This window comes from Cygnus olor, chromosome 1 (assembly GCF_009769625.2).
Source record: "Cygnus olor isolate bCygOlo1 chromosome 1, bCygOlo1.pri.v2, whole genome shotgun sequence".
In the NCBI taxonomy this organism is placed as follows: domain Eukaryota; kingdom Metazoa; phylum Chordata; class Aves; order Anseriformes; family Anatidae; genus Cygnus; species Cygnus olor.
The window spans coordinates 55818673-55838208 of NC_049169.1; the positions used below are offsets into that span (position 1 = coordinate 55818673).

General features: G+C 53.4%; 2 protein-coding genes and 1 long non-coding RNA gene across 5 annotated transcripts; 2 read left to right on the plus strand and 1 right to left on the minus strand.

Moving 5' to 3' along the window:
* Nucleotides 1–3277: 3277 nt before the first annotated feature.
* Nucleotides 3278–4553, minus strand: LOC121063935. The gene is made up of 2 exons (XR_005816231.1): nucleotides 4477–4553; nucleotides 3278–3338 (listed from the first exon to the last, which is right to left on the minus strand). It is a non-coding gene; the product is annotated as an uncharacterized LOC121063935 (long non-coding RNA).
* On the plus strand, nucleotides 3711–11324 carry EIF3D (eukaryotic translation initiation factor 3 subunit D). 3 transcript variants are annotated; one of them, XM_040544811.1, is made up of 15 exons: nucleotides 3711–3848; nucleotides 4079–4213; nucleotides 4506–4551; nucleotides 4943–5079; nucleotides 5181–5266; nucleotides 5770–5842; nucleotides 5973–6088; nucleotides 6308–6440; nucleotides 7051–7198; nucleotides 7471–7601; nucleotides 8088–8173; nucleotides 8350–8479; nucleotides 8943–9085; nucleotides 10056–10336; nucleotides 11204–11324. In XM_040544811.1, the coding sequence occupies exons 2-15, from the start codon at nucleotides 4091–4093 to the stop codon at nucleotides 11215–11217; spliced, it is 1647 nt and encodes a 548-aa protein (XP_040400745.1). In that variant the 5' UTR covers nucleotides 3711–3848; nucleotides 4079–4090; the 3' UTR covers nucleotides 11218–11324. The 3 variants fall into 3 exon arrangements, with proteins under 3 accessions (XP_040400745.1, XP_040400746.1, XP_040400748.1); XM_040544812.1 differs by having other exon boundaries at nucleotides 5976–6088; XM_040544814.1 differs by lacking the exons at nucleotides 8943–9085; nucleotides 10056–10336; nucleotides 11204–11324 and adding an exon at nucleotides 8684–8769 and having other exon boundaries at nucleotides 8350–8540.
* A 130-nt stretch (nucleotides 11325–11454) lies between these two features.
* Nucleotides 11455–18946, plus strand: FOXRED2 (FAD dependent oxidoreductase domain containing 2). Its single transcript, XM_040544800.1, has 9 exons — nucleotides 11455–11578; nucleotides 11868–12395; nucleotides 13906–14157; nucleotides 14859–15128; nucleotides 15861–16027; nucleotides 16679–16844; nucleotides 17360–17601; nucleotides 17961–18131; nucleotides 18393–18946. Exons 2-9 carry the CDS (start codon nucleotides 11881–11883, stop codon nucleotides 18641–18643), a joined length of 2034 nt encoding a protein of 677 aa, XP_040400734.1. The 5' UTR covers nucleotides 11455–11578; nucleotides 11868–11880; the 3' UTR covers nucleotides 18644–18946.
* Nucleotides 18947–19536: the final 590 nt, after the last annotated feature.

A 19536-nucleotide genomic window follows, 5' to 3' on the forward strand; every position in this document is an offset into this window, starting at 1 on the left:
CATTTTTTTTCCAGGAAAAAATGTAGCAGCAAAGCACCTGGCCTGAGAAAACAGCAGACTGAGGAGGCAGATAAAAGTGCAATGAGAAGGATGGAATGGGAAGAGGAATGCCAGGGAGGAAGGAGGGCTTCCCTGGATGTGAACAGAGGGAGAGGGATGGAAATGCAGCTTTTTTTGGTGGAAATGAACCTCCTGAGCAGATGAGCAGCCAGGCAGTGGGCAACCCACGGCAGGAGCTGCTGCACACACAGGGATGGTTGGCTGCAATGAGAACCCAGGAGCCAGCAGTGAGCTTTGCTGCTTTAAATACAAAGACTTTAGAAACGAAATCTGACTTGAGAGCTGTTGGGCTTCTCAGCTATGGGAAGGTGTCAAGGCTGAAGATTATTTTCTTTGGGCTTGTCAAGGAGCTCAGCGCCATGAAGACTAAATATGGTACAGGTATACCGTGCATTTATTGTCTGGTTAGAAATAATTGGCTATTTTTGGTGCTTTTGTTGTAAGAATTAGGAAAGGAACTACTGGAAAAGAGTGGTTTAATGTGAACATACGTCTTCCAGTACTAGGCTGCCTCTTGGAGTAGTCATGGAAGATGAGAAGCAAACTGCCCGAGCTGCGTACTGCAGTCAGCAGGACAAGCCGGCTGCTCAGCACAGAGCAACAGCTCAGGGGCAAACCCCGAGTTGCTGTGGGATACAGAAGCTCCAGAGGGAGAGCACTGGGTTATGGCTGTGAGGGTTTTGGACCAGAGCAGTGGTGGAACAAGCCCCTTCTTTTATGGATCTGCAAACATCAGCGCAGATTCCAGAAACAGAGAACTGGGAAACAAGAGTGTAAAACCAGATGGGAGCAATTTATCCTAGCAGTTTCATAAGCATCTTCCAGGGAAAAGTGATTAGCCTTATTAACTGATTAATTAACTGATTAACTGAAATTACGGATCAAAGATTAAGTGATTGCAAGCAAGTGTATTTTGGGCAAAGTCAGCACTTTTCTGGGAAACTGCGCATCTCACGTGCCGTTAATGAAAGCCCTTCTGCAGATCATCTGCAGAAACCGTGCTGGGGCAGGAGATGCCGGGGTAAGGTCTGGTGCTAAAAAAAAGTGAAGCAAGGCCACTCCGTCCCCTCTTCTAGTAATTCTCACCTAAATGGGGCATCGAATCTCACTCTCCTAAAGACTATGTTCTTCTTAGAACTTAAGAGCTTTCCTCTTGATAAGGAACTGTTGGGTTATGCCGTGCCCAGAGGAGTATTTTTTCCTCACTGGCTGCTCCCTGTGCATGTTTTCTCCTCTGAAGCACGCTTACACCCAGCTCCATTCCCAGGAAAGGTAGCTTGATGGGCTGGGCCCAAAGTGCAAATATCTCTCATCTTCGGAAGACAGCAGCAGCATTGTGCTTGCTTTTTAGCACCTCACACAGGATTGGGAAGGAACGGCCAAGCGAGGAAAAAAAAGGATTTTTGTTTATCAGTCTACTTGCTTTCTCTTCATTCACTCCCTAGCCCAGTTTTCTCTTTGGGTGTTCCTGCTCCTTTTATATCTCCTAAGCAGGACATGAACGTAGCCATATTCAGGCTGAGTCTAACGCATCCAGTTAGACAGCATGGATTTATCTGTCCCACACAGGGCACGAGCTGGAGCACCCCAGCGAAACACAGGGCACTTCCTGCTCCCCATCACGGCCCTTTTGTGCCCAGCCAGCCCTGTCCAGGACAGGGGATGAGGGATGGGTGCTGCAGGAGCCCAGTGCCAGCTTACCTGGAGCCAGCACCGCACCTGCTGCCACCCCGGGGCTGCTCCAGCACTGGCAACTTTTGTCTCCGCAAAGGCTGTATAGGGTGAGACAGTTACAAATGGTATTTTATAAACCATGTTTCTGTAAGTGGATTTTTTTTTTTGCTAGTGGGGAAAACTGCTTTAATAATCCTACGTTTGATTAATGGCACAGCCTCCTGGCAAAGCAGAGACTGCTTCGGTTCTTTCTTGAGGAGGAATTAAAAGTGGTAAATAAAAGAAGAAATGCACAGCACTCTGCCTGAAAAATATTGATCCAGACTCTTCTTAGGTGAAAGATGACCACTGAAATGCTCTAAAGAGTTGGGCTATATAGCCTGTGAGCTAAAGACATCTGTAAACTGGATCCTGCTCTTTTTAAGGGTAGAGAAACTTTCAGTCTCTCTGACATGAACAGCTGAGATTTATGGACAGATTTTTGTTCTTATTCTCCTGGAAGGGAGAGAAACACTTTCCATATTATAGAGAGAGGGATCTGAGGCACATGCTGTATGAAATGCTTTGTCCGTGGCCTCCTCGAGAAGCTGTGGAGCTGAACCCCCGTTCCAGCCCCACGTCTCCCCTCCAGCAGGTCGAGGAAAGCCATCAGGGACAATACAAAACACGGAACACCACGCTGCGAACACAAGGACGACCACCGTTCCAGTTCTTCACACATCTTTGCCCCACAAAGTCAAGTATTTTGTAACAACCTCTAAAACGCAAAGTGAGTTGTAAGAACGTGAAACGGTAGTATTTGCTTTCCTACAAAAGCATTGCATAGTTTGGAATATATCTTTATTTCATGAGGCTGCAGGTCTGAGAAAATTAAGAGGCACTGCATGAAATTACACTTCCTATCCTGACACATGGCCTGATACACTCCTCATCCTGTCTGTTCTCTATCGAAGCCATACATCTCTTAATTTCCTCCTCCTCATTTATCTGTGAAAACAGGACTTCGGCCAGCAGACTTCATGGCGAGTCCTCCACCTGTCTGCAGGACAACACGGCACAACCAGACGGGGGGGATGCGAGATGGTTTTACTAAGGGGTATGAGGGGATGTGAGATTGATTCATGGAAGAACTCTACAACTCAAAGCAAATGAGTTATAAAGTAGGTATGTGGCTTATTTCGGCGCCGGGCACATGCGGGATAGCTCCCAAAGGCATGCGCACCCCAACACGGCAACTTGCCTTGGTTATATGCAGTAAAGAGTTTTATATGCAGTAAAGAGTTACATATGCATGAAGTTTCTCAATACACCTATGCATATGCATAACCTATCCCCGCTTTGTATTAAAATTAGCTCCAAGAAGTCATTTCCATAAACTCCTCCCATCTGCGCTTGGGCAGTGCCTTCTGGTGGTGGTCGTCGGGGGGGTCGTGGGGACGAAGGCTGGTAACTCTTCTTCATCACCACTAGTTGACCCCCTGCCTTTGCACAGACTCAGCTGCTCCTTGGCTCTTGTCCAAACCACAAGGTCGGTCTCAGCTGGTTTTTGAGACAGGTTCCCCATTTTTGTCAGGACACATCCTCTGTGAGGGGCCCCGAGGCTCCTGGTTTTGGTTAATTTGCACAGTAGTGAGCAAAGACACTCAGCAACATCTATTTTAATACGATTAAGCGAGCCCCCATTCTCCCATTCCTGGCTTTAATAATAACGATTCTTTTATTTAGAAATCATTAATGTGATTAAACAAGCCCCCATCCTTCTATCCCAGGCTTCAAGATGGAAAGTGAAGTGTTTATTTTACTAAGTGTTTATTTTACCAGTATTAGCGTCTATTTTACTAACTCAAGCGTTTATTTTACTGACAGCAGGGTCGGAATCCTTCCTTTACAAGACTTTATACCACACAACTCGACAGGCCACCCCCCCCGGCCGCCATGACGGCTCCACCTCCGGCCCCCACCCCCCACCCCCCAACTTCCGCGCTTTACGGCAGCCGCGCCCCCCTCCCTTTCCCCTTTTGCGACAGTCGTGTGGCGATGACGCGCTAAGGGCGGGCCGGGCGCCGCCGCCGCCTCTTTGCTCGCCGCCATCCGCCGCCATCGGGGCCGCGCAGGTCAGGGGGGCGCTGGGGCCGCCCCGAAACCCCTCGGGGATCCGCCCCAAACCCTCCTAGGACCCCCCCCGAAACCCTCCTGGGATCCCCCCTGTGGGCACCGGGACCCCCGGCCCCGCCCCGGCCCCGCCGCCGGTTCCGGTGGGCCGGGCCCCAGCCCCTCCCCGGGCCTTTCCCGTCAGGGCCCGGTAACTGAGGGGATTTTTTTCCCGGTTTGTTTCCCCTCACAGGAGGTGTAAGCCATGGCCAAGTTCGTGACCCCCGTGATCCAGGACAACCCGTCCGGCTGGGGGCCGTGCGCCGTGCCCGAGCAGTTCAGGGACATGCCCTACCAGCCCTTCAGCAAAGGAGACCGCCTGGGGAAGGTACCGGCCTCGTTCCGTCGGGCATTACAGGCACCGTGCCCTCCCCCCCCCCCCCCAGACAGCCCTCCCTGCACGCTGCTGGCCTGCCTCGCGTTGTGCCGTGGCTGCTCTGTGGTGTGTGCCGGTTGGGGCAAGTGTGAACTGTTTGTAAGGCTGGCAGGCAGAGCTGGGAGTTGTTACTTCTGGAGACCGCAGCAATGCTTGCTTCTGCTGCTTGTAGTCCTGCGTATATAAAATCAGAAAAACATAATGTTAATACTTACTTATTTTGATTTCTTGTGTTTGTCCTCAGGTGGCTGATTGGACTGGAGCCACGTATCAGGATAAGAGATACACAAGTACGTGTTGTCCAGTGGCTGCCCCTCTCATTTATTTTATGCAAAGCTTCCTTCAAACGTCATTCCTGCTTTCATGTTCCGCACTGGCTCTGTAGTGGCTTCCCGCACGCCTCAGCAAAAGAGGCTCCTTAAATTCAGAAGCATGTCTCACCACTGGGAGAGCTCCCTGGGACTCTCCCTGTCCTTAGGGTTTTCTCAGGGGTTTGTTCTACCTCATGGCCGACGCTTCTCCGGGAGGACTGAAGCAAGGAGGAAGCGTGGCGTAAGGCAGGAGTCCCACTTTGTGCATCAGGCTTGAGCAAAGGCTCTTGGAGGGAATTTCAGGGGCTTGGAGTGTCAGGTGTTTTTCTTCCTAGAAGCTTGGAAGCAATATGGACTTCTTTATTTCTAGACAAGTACTCGTCACAGTTCGGTGGCGGGAGTCAGTATGCGTATTTCCACGAGGAGGACGAGACAAGCTTCCAGCTGGTGGACACAGCCCGGACGCAGAAAACTGCATACCAGAGGAATCGTATGCGATTTGCACAGGTAATGCTTGTTTTCAGAAACAGCCTCAAAGGAGAGATTGAGAGATACAGAATTACTTCGTCACTAAAATGTCCTCTTTTTTTTTTCCTGCATTTCCGCAGAGGAACCTGCGGAGAGACAAGGACCGTCGGAACATGCTGCAGTTCAGCATGCAGACGCTGCCAAAGAGTGCCAAGCAGAAGGAGAGGTGAGGGCCTCAGAGATGAGCATTCTGTGCTTGTGTTGGAGTGTGCAAAGGTGCTGTCGACAAATTGGTTTAGTTACTGCAGCGGAATCCACTAGACCTAACAGCAAAGAAGAATTTCAGGGTATTTTGAGTCCAGTGTTTCGCTGACGTGACTGGTAGTTATAAGCATGGGTTTCAAGCAGGAGAATCCTTAGGAGAATCTCCTAAGAATTCAGAAGAAATTTGGAATTGAATTTGGAAGGTAAACGTGACAATTTAAAGCGGGTTGTGGCCTTTCTGAAAACTGTGTTGTAGTCATTAAGGATAAAAATACTTGGAGTGTTCAGAGTGAAGAACAGCTTTCAGTGCCTCAGGCATTTTGATCAACAGAACGCTCAGCAAATGTGTCAGTGGCTTGGTGCCTAAAAGCCTTGTTCCTCTGGTGGTAATTTGGAAGTGTAGGAGTCATTGTGGCATGTAGGAACCGAGAAATTGTCTTCATGGCTTTTCACATATCGCTGTAGAGATCGTCTGCGTCTACAAAAGAAGTTTCAGAAGCAGTTTGGAGTGAGGCAGAAATGGGACCAAAAATCACAGGTAAACTAGCTAGCTTTCTGACTCCCTGTGGTGGCTTAGTTTCTCTGCTCTGCTCGTGGGGAAGCTTCTCCTGCACCAATCCTGATGTGCTGTGTCTGTTTCTCTCTCTGTTTCGCCTCTGGCCGCACAGCAGAAGCCTCGTGACTCCTCTGTGGAAGTTCGCAGTGACTGGGAGGTGAAGGAGGAGATGGATTTCCCTCGGCTGATGAAGATGCGCTACCTGGAGGTGTCAGAGCCACAGGACATGTGAGTTCCTAAAGCAGCCAGGGGCTTGCTTCCTGAAACGACCCCGTTTTTGGCAAGCAGGAGGACGAGGGTCTCCTGGCCTAGTCCCGTTGTTCTAGTTGAGGTACCCAAAGTGGGGAGTGGTAGTGGAACACCCACCCATCCCCCCAGTCCTGTGTGGTTTGTGGGTGGTGGTATTTGCGCGAGGGTATCGAGATGGTTCTCCTTTTCTCTCTGTAGAGAGTGCTGCGGAGCCCTAGAATACTACGACAAAGCCTTTGACCGCATTACAACAAGGAATGAGAAGCTGCTGAGGAGCATTAAGCGCATCTTCCATACCGTCACCACTACTGATGACCCAGTTATCCGAAAGGTACGCTCACTGGTTTGCCAAACCCCGCAGTGTGCTTTTCATTGCTTCCTGTTGTTTGAGACCTGCTGGCACGGTCAGAGCAAAGTTGAGAGGTGAGCAGAAAAAGTCCACGTCCCTCAGCTTACAAAGGACAAAAATACTGCTGGTATAGTTACTTTTCTTAAAGTAGAGCAAGGTTAAGGAAATACTGGGAATACTGGCCAAGGAAAAGCTGTGGTTCTGTAAGGGCAGGCAAACCAAACTCGGGCTATGATGGAAAAGAAACTTCTGTGTCAGAGACCTGCTTTGAGAGATTTCTGCTTTGGAGATGAGAGTCTCAGACTCCCCTTTATGACTGCCAGCAATAAGGAACCGAGTCTTTTCACAACAGATTCCCACTTGATAATGGGTTCCTTACTTTATCCTTTGTCTAATCCAGGTTGAGCCGGGATTGCTGGGTAGCACTCATGATTTATCTAGCAGTCGGTAATGTACCTGCCAGTGTAGCTTCCCGAGTGTGGGAGAAGAAATTCATGACCTGGTTTTCCAACGCTTCTGATCTTGGCTGTGAAAGGGAAGGGGATGTCAGTTAATATTGCTTCAGCGCAGCATTTTCCTTCTGTACCCGTAGCTGGCCAAGACCCAGGGGAACGTGTTTGCCACAGATGCCATCCTGGCCACCCTGATGAGCTGCACTCGCTCTGTGTATTCCTGGGACATCATTGTCCAGAGAGTTGGATCCAAGCTTTTCTTTGACAAGAGGGACAATTCAGATTTTGGTGAGGAAAAGTCCTGAAAGTAATTTCTGTTATGGTAGTCTCACTGTTCTTTATGCTTTTTTTTATTATTATTATTTTTTTATTATTATTATTATTATTATTATTTGGTTCTGTGTCTCGGTCTCCAAACTGAGACACCTGGAACAACCTGACTGCTGCAGTACATTGAGGAACTTTCAGTACTGGTCTGCTTTAGTGTGGGGCTAGAAACTTGTTGAAGCTGAGGTGGTTACTCCCCAAGTATAACCATTTCTGACTGGTTTTCTTCTCAGACCTCCTGACAGTGAGTGAAACAGCTAACGAACCACCGCAGGAAGAGGGCAACTCCTTTAATTCTCCCCGCAACCTTGCCATGGAAGCCACCTACATCAACCATAACTTCTCCCAGCAGTGTCTGAGGATGGTAAGGCCAAGCAGCCCTGCTTAGTAGGGGCTGTGTTTTGGAGAGTCCGGAGAAGAGACTTTATTCAGACTTCTTTAATAAAGCAGTTCGGTAGAAAAGCGTTATAATTGACAAAGATACTTTACGTTGATGTTATTTCAGTTTTGAAAGAGGTGGGATTACTTATGGTGAGCAGCACAACTTTTTTTGTAGAAAGATTTTCACCTTTATCCCCCAAAGAAGAAATCCCACTCCCATTGGTAAAGGAGGCAGGCTTCTGAGTACACTAATTAAAGCAGAAATGCTGATAGAAGTAATGTTTACAGCAAAGCATTGTGGAGATGAGCATTCTCGTCAGCCGTCTTAATTTTTTAGTGTTTTTCTACGTAGGGGAAGTTTAGTTATTGTTGCTATAATAGCATAAGTATCCGATAGGAGAGCTCTTGTGGTTGTTTTTTTTCTTTTTGTTTCCATCCCCCTAATAAACCCTTCTGCTTTCTTTCACAGGGAAAGGAGAAATACAAGTTTCCCAACCCAAACCCTTTTGTGGAGGATGACATGGATAAAAATGAAGTAGCTTCTGTTGCATATAGGTATGTGAATTTCTCTCTGACTCCCAGCTTTGGCGAGGATGCAGGATGTCGGCGTGGTTTGCAGACAAAACTAGACAGAACTAGTGAACAGACAGAGGGTGAAAGGATCTTGCTGAGTTCTTGCATCTGGAAGAGAACGAGGCTGAGAAATAACCAGCTGGATTGCGTGTTTGCAGATACCGAAGGTGGAAGCTGGGAGATGACATCGATCTCATTGTCCGCTGTGAGCACGACGGAGTGATGACGGGAGCGAACGGGGAGGTGTCGTTCATCAACATCAAAACGCTGAACGAATGGGATTCCAGGGTGAGGAAGGATGAGATCCCAAAGCTAGCTCTAACTGCTTCACTGCTGCCTGACACGCCAGGTACAGCAGGCAAGACGAGACAAACATCTGGTGGTGTCCCCTGGGTTGCTACCTTCCATCAAAGACATTTTGGTGGGCTAGCAGCGCTGATAAGTCTCCTCCAGGTGCAAGGAAGTTGGTTTGAACCCTGTCATTGCCCCCAGGTGTTGTGTGCTGTAGTGAGTGTGTTCCAGTGCTGCCCTCACGAACTCTTCCCTCGCAAACTTCCTCCTAACCAGTGCTACGTAACCCACGCTGTTCACATTTCTCCCTTCCCAGTGCAGGGGCTTGCCCTGCAAGTTGCAGTCTGCATTCCCTTGTGTGGTATCGTAAGGTAGATAGAAGAAACTTCCCTACGCCGCGGCTGAAGAGGTGACTGCTGCTGGCCTGTTAGGTTCACCTTGGTTTTGATTCTCCTCTTAGTACTGCAATGGAGTAGACTGGCGCCAGAAGCTTGACTCGCAGAGAGGAGCTGTGATTGCCACGGAGCTGAAAAACAACAGCTACAAATTAGCCCGCTGGACGTGCTGCGCGCTGCTGGCTGGATCAGAGTATCTTAAACTCGGGTAAGGCAGGGTTTTCACACCAAACGTCTTTCAGGTGCGTTTTCCATGATTTAACGTGGTATGTTTCACAGCGAAGCATCGGTAGAATGTAAGCAATCATAAAATTGCCTCACAGTTTGAGCGGCAGCGGGGGAAGCTTGCAGTAACGGTGCCGCCGGTGACCCAGGCTTTAGCATGAGCTGCTTCTCCTCAGCGTCTGATTGATGTGCCCTCCGTTGCGGCTGACCTTGGCAGACCTCCTGTCTGTGACAGGCAGGCAGCCTCCGCCTATTTGCTGAGATCGCCGACAAGGGAAATAAATGCAGTGGCCGTGCTACCTGTCAGGGGCTTGATTGAAATCCTCGGTGCACCGCTGCTGAGAAATTGGGTGGAGAGGAGGTATCACCACAGCCCATTTGGAGCTGTCAGCTTAAAATCAGTCGAGAATGTGCCCCGTTATTGATGGCCCGAATGAACCGCTTGGTGTGCTAGCTTCTGCCACTCATCCAGTTTTCCAGGCACCCTGGTCTGAGTGCTTGTTGGATGGTTTCTTCGCACAGCACAGCGGGTGGGCCCCTAGCTGGGACTCCCCGCGGTAGGTTTCACCACAGGTGATGTGGCTGGTACCTATCCGTAACGAGCGTAACGGAAAAGGCTCAGTTCTGGTGGTTCTGCAACTCAGAATTCTGTTTTTGGATATGGGGACATCTGTTTAGAGTCCAAACTCCCTGGTAATCATGCAATTGCGTACGTTTTTTCTGTGAAACTAATTCTTTTGTGCTGTCCCATCTGATTTGGGCTAGGGGAAGGATTCCAGGTATGTCGGTGATGGAGTACGCTTGCAGCCAGGAGCTCCTCTTAGCTGTTAGTGTCGCAGGATGAGGATGGCTCTTGCCGCTCAGCCCAGAGAAGAAAGCCAAACCCATCGTTCTGCTTTCCTTGGTGGTGGTCTTCTGGCGGCTGGAATTAACCTCCTGCTGCTCCTGTCTAGGTACGTGTCCCGTTACCACGTGAAGGACTCTGCCCGCCACGTGATCCTGGGCACGCAGCAGTTCAAGCCCAATGAGTTTGCCAGCCAGATAAACCTGAGCATAGAGAACGCCTGGGGCATCCTGCGCTGCGTCATCGACATCTGCATGAAGCTGGACGAGGGCAAGTACCTCATCCTCAAAGACCCCAACAAGCAGGTGATCCGAATCTACAGCTTGCCTGACGGCACCTTCAGCTCGGATGAGGACGAGGACGACGAGGAGGAGGAGGAGGAGGAGGAAGGTTTGTAGCGTGGTTGGTGGTGCGTGTTTTTAAATGATGTACCACTGCCCTGGAGGGAGAGGGTGACGTACGGTAAGGATGGGATCTGGCTGCGATAATGGTGAGAGGAACGAGGCTGGGGCATGTTCTAGTCGGTGGGAGAAAAAGGGGGTGTTGGGGACATTCGGGGGACTGAAATGGAAGGCCCGGAGAGTAAAAAGCTGAGAGGAAGAGGCACAGGGGTCGTGCCTGGTGGGTGCTGGTGCTAACGGAGGTGGGACAGAGCGCAGGGCCTGAGCACTGCGGGGGGCGAAGGTTGCCGCAGAGCCTCATTGAGCGCTGCTGGGATTAGGGGTGACGTTAATTAATTTCAGTCAATAGCAGGCCCTGAGTTCAACTGCTGTGGGGATTTTTTTTTATTATTTTTTTTAACTATAGTTTTAGGAGCGACTGCAAAACGCCCACCCGTACAGCCTGTGGCTGCCGCCTGCGCTCGAGCCGCCCGCCTGAACGGGCGGCTGCCGCTGCTCTTCTTACAGAGCCGGCGGCCAGCCCTGCCGGGGGGCTCTGCGGGCGCTTCCTGTCACCTGGGGGACGGCAGCTGCCCTCGGCCTCTGGTCTTTGATAAGAAAAACGGCGTACAGCTGGGTTTTTTCGTTGTTTTTTTGCTATAGCATTACCCGGGCTCTTACCTCTTTCATTGCAGCAGTGGTAGGCTGCTGCTTAAAGGCTGGCCGTGGCGCGTGGGGGTTGGGGGGCGGGAGGTGGCCCATTGCTGCAGGGAACCGAAGCGTTTGTGGGGTCAGGGCGCCGCAGGGGGTCGGGGTTTGCGTTTTGCTCTCCCCCACCCAGCCGCCTTCTTCCCTTACCCCTTCCCTTCCCTTCCAGAGGAGGAGAGCTGAGCGGGCGGGGGCTGCACGGGGAGGACCACGGACGACCCTGCCGCACCTCGGGCTCTGCAGGAGCGGGCCCAGGGGCCGCACGCCCGCAATAAAGTCACTGAGCTCTGCGCCAGCCTCCTGTCTTCTGTCGCCCTCCCCCCCGCCCCTCCGGGCGCCTGTCCCTTTAAGCGCCCCTCCCCGCCCCTCGGCCACGTGGTCGGCCGCGCGCGGCGGCGCCCTGCTGCCGGCGGCGGGAAGCGGCGGCGGCGGCGTCACGTGACGCCGGGCGGCGGTGGAGGCTACGCGCGCGGCGGGGCCCGGCGCGCGCCTCCCGCCGGCTGCGCCCCCCCCCCCCCCCCCAGGCGAGGGGCGCGCGCTGCAGGTGCGGCTGCGGGCGGGGCGGGGCGGGGGGGTGGGGGCCAGGTGAGGCGCGCGTCACGTGCGGCGCCTCGCGGGCGGCGGCCACGCCCCGCACGCTATTGGGGGGGGGAGGGCGCGGGGGCAGCAGTGCCGCGGCCCTATTGGCTAATGGCCGGAGGGGGGCGGGGCCTGCCGGGGCGAGGCGCTGAGGGGTGGCGGCGCCATGTTGTGAGGCAGAGGCGCCATGTTGGGCGGCGGCGCCATCTTGTCCCTGTGCCCCCCCGACGACGCTCCCGCTCCTCTCCCCACAGCGGCTGCCCCGTCATGGCTTGTGGCACCCTCCTGCGCCTCGCCCTCTCTATTAGTGCCCTCTGCGCGGCTTGTGGTGCTGCTTTCCTCTACCACGACTACTGCGTGCTGGGGGCCGGCCCCTCAGGCCTGCAGGCAGCCTACTTCCTCCAGCGGGCCGGCCGCGACTACCTCGTCTTCGAGCGCAGCCACGCGCCTGGCAGCTTCTTCGCCATCTACCCCCGGCACCGCAAGCTGATCAGCATCAACAAGCGGTACACGGGCAAGTCGAACGGCGAGTTTAACCTCCGCCACGACTGGAACTCGCTCCTCAGCCACGACCCCCGGCTGCTCTTCCGCCGCTACTCCCGCCAGTTCTTCCCCCATGCCGATGCGATGGTGCGGTACCTAGAGGACTTCGCCGCCCTGCTGGAGCTGCGGGTTCAGTACAACACGGCCATTGTCCACGTCACGCTGGACAAGGATCCGCGGGCCTGGAACGGCCACTACTTTGTCCTGACGGACCAGAACAGGCAGAACTACAAATGCAGGTAGTGGGCGAACTGGGGGCCAGCCACACAGCTTTCCACAGGTGTTCTTAAACTAACAGATTCATGGAATAAGTTAGGTTGGCAGAGGCCTTTAAAGGTCGTTTTGTCCACGCCCCTTACTCAAAGCTGAGCCAGCTCTATCAGGTTGTTCAAAGCCTTGCCCAGTTGAGGTATAAACATCTCCAAGAGTGGAGGTTTCACAGCCTCTCAGAGGCTGTGTCCCAGCCCTTACCCACCATCGTGGTGAAAAACATTTCACAGGGTTCAGCGGGGTTTGTGGGGGAAGTAACAGCTCCTGGGAAAGCGTCTCAATGTTATGTTTCAGGTACCTGGGGAGCTGGCAGGGCTGACACGAGCTGGCTGCCATTGCCGTGATTTCCATGCCTGATGCATAAGATGGTGTGAATTGGTGCTGTGATGCCTAACCTCAGTTAACCTGCATGTGTTTAGAAAAAAACAGTGTTTAGAAGCATGCCCCAGTTAGCTGAAGCCCTTAGTTGGCACAGAACCAGCAGGAGGAAACGGGGGAACAGTGGGGTTGCCACGAGAGAGGGAGCGGACTGCGAGAAATCACAGACAAGGCTACTACGGATCCCCGAATCACCCTTCCCCTTGTCATGCTCACACACACGCACCCTGCGCTGTTACTCGATTACATTCTTCAAAAACATCTACGAGTTACTCATGTGAACATACGGCGCCTATTTCTCAGTTCTCCTGAGAGCCTCAGATCTACGCCAGCAGGTCGTGCTGGCTGTCACTCGGAGGTGCGCTGGCTGGCAGGCTTGGAGGGGACAGAATGCGGCATCGGACACCCACGCAGCATGAGTGAGTTCCTCGCGGGAGCTGTGTAAGCAAGGCTGGGACGGCAGGCACTGGTGCGAGCCTCGGCTGCCTGCTGCTTCTTTCCAAGTTGCAAAGATTTCCCTAATATTTAAGCAAAAGCTCTTAGGGAAGGATATAAAAGGATTACCGTATTTGCTTTTAGTGTTAACAGTTAGAATTGTAGCTGGCATATTTTTATGAATAGGAGTTGCATTTTAAAATCTTGAAACCGTTTTCCATCCCTCTTAAGAGCGGCTTTTGTTCCATTGTATGAAAACGCAGCGCACGTTTTAAATCAAAGCAATTTTTTAAGCGGCGTGTCATCGACCTGTGAAACACGTTAGCAGTATCCGCACATCCACAGATGACTGAGGGAGATTAGGAGACAAGTGCAGCTTACACGTGCTGCATCCGCACTGACTTTTGCCATACGTAATGACATCAGGAGTCCTCTTCGTTGGCCTAATGCCAGGGAAGGTGGGAGCAGGTCGTTAGGTGAAGCTGGGGAGAGGTTTTGGGAAAGGTTTCTCCCAAAACCAAAGCATACGTAGCACCGATCGACCTTGTCAGCCGACTCAGCGTGACTGGAGGGGACATGTCCCCAGTGGTAGGAGCAATGGTATGGAAAGGCAGTTTTGATTTCGTGCAGTTCCTGTGTTCCCTAATGCTGTCCCTCTTTTTGCAGCTCTTTGTTGGTTGCCACTGGCACGTGGGTCCCCAACGTGGTAAACTTCCCTGGCTCAGAGTACGTGGAGGGTTACGAGACGGTGTCCATCAACCCGGAGGATTTTGCTGGCCAAACCGTGCTGATCTTGGGCCGAGGAAACTCGGCCTTTGAGACGGCAGAGAACATTCTGGGCGTCACGAATTTCATCCACATGGTGAGCCGGTCCCGCGTGCGCCTCTCCTGGGCCACGCACTACGTCGGGGATCTGAGGTAGGAAACTGCTCTTCTTCTTCTTCCTGATGGAGCTGGAATAGGAACAAATGAGAGTGGCTGCGTGCCCAGGAGGCTCAGCAGTTCTGGGGCTTGCTGAGGGAACGTGGGGCCTTTTACCTTTAGGTCCTTGGTTTAAAGCAGCCCAGGTTGCAGCTGCTGAACGCAGGAGCTTTACGAGAGCTCTTCAAGGTCGGCGTGAAACAGGAAAGTGTTCCTGTGGAATTTGCATCACTGAAAAGTGCTGGCTCCCGAGTTGTTCCCCTGCTTGCAATCACAGAAGAGCGCTCAGATGTTGAATGCCTCGCGCAAGGGCAGCGCTGTGATCAGAGATTAAGCCTGGGGCTCGGCAGACCCACGTGTGGTTAATTGCTCTGCTGCGGACTCCTTGGCTGACTGCGAGCGCGCTCTGTGCCTCTCCGCCCCGTCGTTCAGCGAGGCTAATAGCGCCGCTGCAGCCAGCGGGAACGCGGTGAGAATTAAGGCATTAATGAGCGCTCAGGAGCGGGCCAGAGGAGGCCGAGCTGCCCTCTCAGTTGTGCCAGGCACACCAGGGAGCACACGCACGACTCACAGGGGTGAGGAACAAGGGATAAACCCCTCCTGGTAAACTTGTCCCGTTGCCAGGAGCTGACCCCAAGCCCCGGATCCCACCTCTCCTTCCTTCTTGTAGCTTTTCTTACCTTCCCCTTTCTTCGTAGAGCAATTAACAACGGCCTGCTGGATACGTACCAGCTGAAATCTCTGGATGGGCTTCTGGAGGGGGACCTGGAAGATCTGGCCATCGTCAAGGACAAGAAAGGGAAGCTGCACATCACGCTCCGGTTCTACCTGGAGAACAGGAACACGAGTGCAGGCATCGACTCCGTCACCCTCCCCCAGGACGAGCTGGATAATTTTGCTACCCGCGCGCCTTACGACCGTGTCATCCGCTGCCTGGGCTGGAAGTTTGACTTCTCTATCTACAACGGGTGAGGGACGACCAGGGCCCCGGGGGAAGCAGGTGTTTGTAGCAAGACGCTGAAGGGCCTGACCTGGGAGGGGAGGGAAGGGCAAGCAGGGTAGTTGAAGCTCCTCTGCTGGCAGCGCCACCCAGATTTCGACGTGCTCCGGGTTTCCTGGTGCTGCACAGTGCTGTGTTGGCCCTGCAGCTGCATTCGTGTCCCAGTGCGAGCGCGTGTGTGCTGCCCTCTGACCAACAGGCTGCAGGGCTGAGCAGGTGGCAGTGCCGTGGCTTGGGCGACGCAGAAGAAGTTTGTGCCTTTACAGCCCAAGGCGCTGAGCTGCCGGGTCACCTGGAGAAGGTTAGCGGTTTTTGGGTGAGGATGGGCAGATCGCTACAGAAAGGTTTTGTCTGCTTTTTTTTCCTGAGGATGCAACCTGCGCTCCACCTTGGTTTGTCTCCTACTGCATCCTGCAGCTGAAAATGATATTGTTAACTTCAGTGTCTTCTGAAGTCCATCGCCAGTGGCTCAGGCTGGAATTTGATCGTGGCCACAGCAAGCTTGAGATGAGCCCTTGCCTTCCGGAAGGTCCTTGGTGACCTCATGCACTTGGGAGACTCGTGAATCCCGCGGAAGGCAGTGGGGACATGAAGCGGTGTCTTGTTGTGTCTGCAGTGGAAAGTATGTCATATCAGAAACCCGTTTTATTTTTCCACCCCTGCCCTTTCTGAGAGCCTGCTTTTCTCTTTTGCACGTCAGATCTCTTAGAATGATGCCGGGAAGAGGGAACAAAAACAAATATCCTCAGATCAAACCCAGCTACGAGTCCAGAGGCACTCGGGGGCTTTTTGTTCTCGGTACCGCTAGCCACTCCATTGACTTCAGGAAATCCGCTGGGGGTTTCATCCACGGCTTCCGGTACACAAGTGAGTGCTGGGGTGTACAGAAGGGCAGAGGTTGGGGTTCGGCGCTCCCTTGGAAGGAACAATTCAGAGCTTGCTGCTGGAAAGGGATGACCCTTCATCCTCCGCTGGCAGCAAGAAAAACAAAACGCAGCCAAGCTGCAGCTGCACAGTCTGAAGGGGAGGAGAGGCCGTGGAAGTGACTCGGGGTCATATCTGAAGCCTGTGGTTGTCTGTCCTTGTTTTGTCGTGTACTTGTGCTGCCTATTGTCTCTTACTTGCGTAACAATAGATTTCTGCCTGCCAGATACTCGGCCTGGTGACAGGCTGTGGGTGAGAGGTCTGCGCTGCGGTGTTAAAACTCGGCAGCTTTGAGCAGTCGGGAGAATTTCTGTGTCTGTGCGTCCGTCCTTCCCGTGCAAGGCCTGCTCAGGAGTAACGAAACATCCCCTGGGGCCCCTCTCCCCCTCACCAGCCGCTTAGCATCACGTCAGCTTTCCGAGGGCATCTCCACTGCAGTTACCGGCGAGCTGGGTGGGAGATCCTGCGCACAGATGGGCTCTTCAGCTTCTTTATCGTGCCCTGCCACGATCCGTGCGCAACAGAGCGATGAGGTTTTTTCCACGTAAGCCTGGATTTTTAAACAAACCGTCTGTGTTTTTCTTAATGCCTCAGCTCGCGCAGTCCACCGCCTGTTGGAGAACCGTCACCACGGCGTCCCCTGGCCATCCGCAGTCCGCCCTGTTACACAGCTGACCAATTCCATCATCAAGCGGGTGAACGAGGCCTCGGGCCTCTACCAGATGTTCGGTGTCCTGGCTGACATCGTACTGCTGAGAGAGTGAGTGAGCGAGCGAGCGAGCGATTTATTCCCAGCGCTGCGCTCCATCATCTCCTTCCTTTTTCTTCTCTATCACTGCCCGTGGTGCCACCGCACAAATCTTTACATTGCTGCCTAAGGACGCTGCCGTCCCGTAGGCAGACACCTCAAAACCTGTACCACTGGTGCCCCTGTACCCAACTGTGCCAATTATTTCCTTCTCTTAAAGGGCTGAAACGGCCCAGGCGTTCCCGCTGGGCTCGGAGGTGCAGTACTCTTACTGTCCCCACAGGAAAGTTTTCCTTGAGCAGTGCTAATAGAGGGATCACAGAGTCTGGGAACATAAGGGAGTCTTGTAACAGTAAGTGCAGCCTTCCTAAGCTCTGCATCGAGTCCAGCCCAGATCTGTAGTTACCAAAATAATTGGTAGCTGATGATGGCTCTTTGGCCTTAGCCTCGATCGGCTGCGGGGGTGTTGGATCCCACTTGGCTTTTCTCTGGCAGAAAAACCTTACGATTGTGGTTGCAATTCTTAGGAATGCCACAGCCTTTGAATACCTGGAAGAGTACCCGGTCGGAATCCTGGCTGAGCTGGAAACACAGGCAGGGAGGAGTGCTCCCGAGGGGCTGTTCGTCGTCGTCATGGAGTACGGGAGGAATTTCTCGGGGGCTGACAAGGATGTCTTCTACTACAACCGAGCTGTGGGAGAGGCGCAGCATGCCTGGCAGTCCAACTTCTTGCACCCTGTGGTTTACTACTACAAACGCCTCCCAACAGGTGAGCGTTCCAGCCGCTGCGAAGCCTCTGTCCAGCCAAGTGTGTGTACTGAATCTTCACCTCTGGAAAGATCAACTCAGGGGGCAGCCTGACCTGCAAGGAAGGCGGCTTGGTGGGTGGCAGCACTAAAGCTTGAGCACAGTTCAGCCTGATGGGCAGTCCCTTCCAGAGTGAGACGATGGGAAATGCTGCGGCGGCAGGGCTCCTCGGGACAGAGCTAGCAGAGGGGATTGCAAATGTGAGAGTAAGGTAGGGATTAGGTCAGGGCAAAAACTGCGACAGCTGTTGTGGCTGCTTTCTGCTTCCTCTTTCTAATTCCATTTTGATTCCGAGAGTTTCCCTTAATGCTCTCTTGGCAGAGCGTGAGATGAAAGTTCGTCCCCCAGATTGGCCTCTCCCCCGCCCAGATGCCATCCATCACATCGTGGAGGATTTTCTGACGGACTGGACGGCCCCAAACGCTCACATCCTGCCGCTGAGGCGTTTCTTGGAGAACTGCCTCAGCACCGACCTGCGCAGTTTCTTCGCAGGTAATTTGAGCCTCGGGTTGAGGTGGCAGGAGGTGGAGGAGGGATGTGAGGGACACGGGGCGGGAGCGAGCTCTTCTGCAAATAACTGAGATCTCCCTGCGATGCGTTGGCGCTCTCACAGTCAGTCACACCCCTCTGATGCGCTCCCCGGACAGTAAAAAGTGCTGGTGCTGCGTGCGTGTTCCCAAAAGCCTTTGGGAATTGTTCTCTACGGGGTGTCTCTGGTGAGTCTCATTTACTTTTTTGTGCTCTCCCTGGCAGAATCCTGTTTCCTCTTCGCCCTCACCCGCCAGAAGCTGCCTCCCTTCTGCCAGCAGGGCTACGCGAGGATGCAAGGACTCGCGGGGAGCGAGAGGCTCCGGCGCCACGCGGTAGCAGCTGGCCTGCTGGAGGATTTTGCTGCCGCGGACTTCTCAGGTGACAAACTCCCCGACGGGGACCAGCTGCTGAAGGACCACGTCGTACCCGTCCGCCCGCTGCAGCATCTCGTTAACGCCAAGGACGAACTCTAACGTTTCTCACGCCGCGCGGGAACCCAGGGGTGCTGTTGTGACAGTACTGTAACAGAGATCCCCGGCAGGACTCTCCCCTCTCCCCGCGCCTCTTCCATCCCCATCCCTTCTTCCAGCGTTCACGAGTTGCCAAAGACCTGCTCAGATCTTGCTGTTGCAGAAAGGACCGACGTGCTCCCAAGGACAAGGCAGGGCCTGAAATCCGGCGGTGCTGAGGCGCCTGCTTTGTCCTTGCAGTGCTCAGAGTTGCCTGAAGGTGGTGTTTATATCCTAGGCCAGCGTCTGCAGCGACATCCAGGGGTCGAAAAGGGGAGGTTTTAGGGACGTTTGGGTGACTTACATTGTCACCTCCCTCTTGTGAGGTGACTTGCTCGTGTCCTGGGGCAGCCTGGTGCGGGCGCGCTGCTCACTGGATGCTGCGTGTGCCTCGAGATCCGTTTGTGTACCGAATCCAGAAGTGGTTCTCTGGGCAAACTGCACGGTATTTTTGCTGCCTTTGATTTAGGGCAGTGCCAGAGGTGGGCACAGAGGGGTGGTGGGTTTTTAGTTAAGTCTGGCTGGGATAATTTCTCATTTCCAGGAGAGCACTACAAGAGACCCTTTGCCCTGCAAGGCTGAGCAGCCTGCCTCCAGTCCTAGGGCAGAGAGACTCATACTGCGCGTGGCCCTGCTGTCTGAACATTTTTCTTCTCCAGTACCAAACACCCCAAAAGGTCCCCCCTGTTTTATAAAGCATGTCCGCCACCCCTCCTGTTTGCACTGCGTCCCCGCAAGAAAGTTCGAGGTGCACTTTGGTGACAAAACGCTCGTCCTGTTTCTTTCTCTCCCCTCCGCTCACCCCAAAACCCCTCTCCCAAGGGCTGGCTGGGTGCTGGGCTGCACTTTCCTGCCCG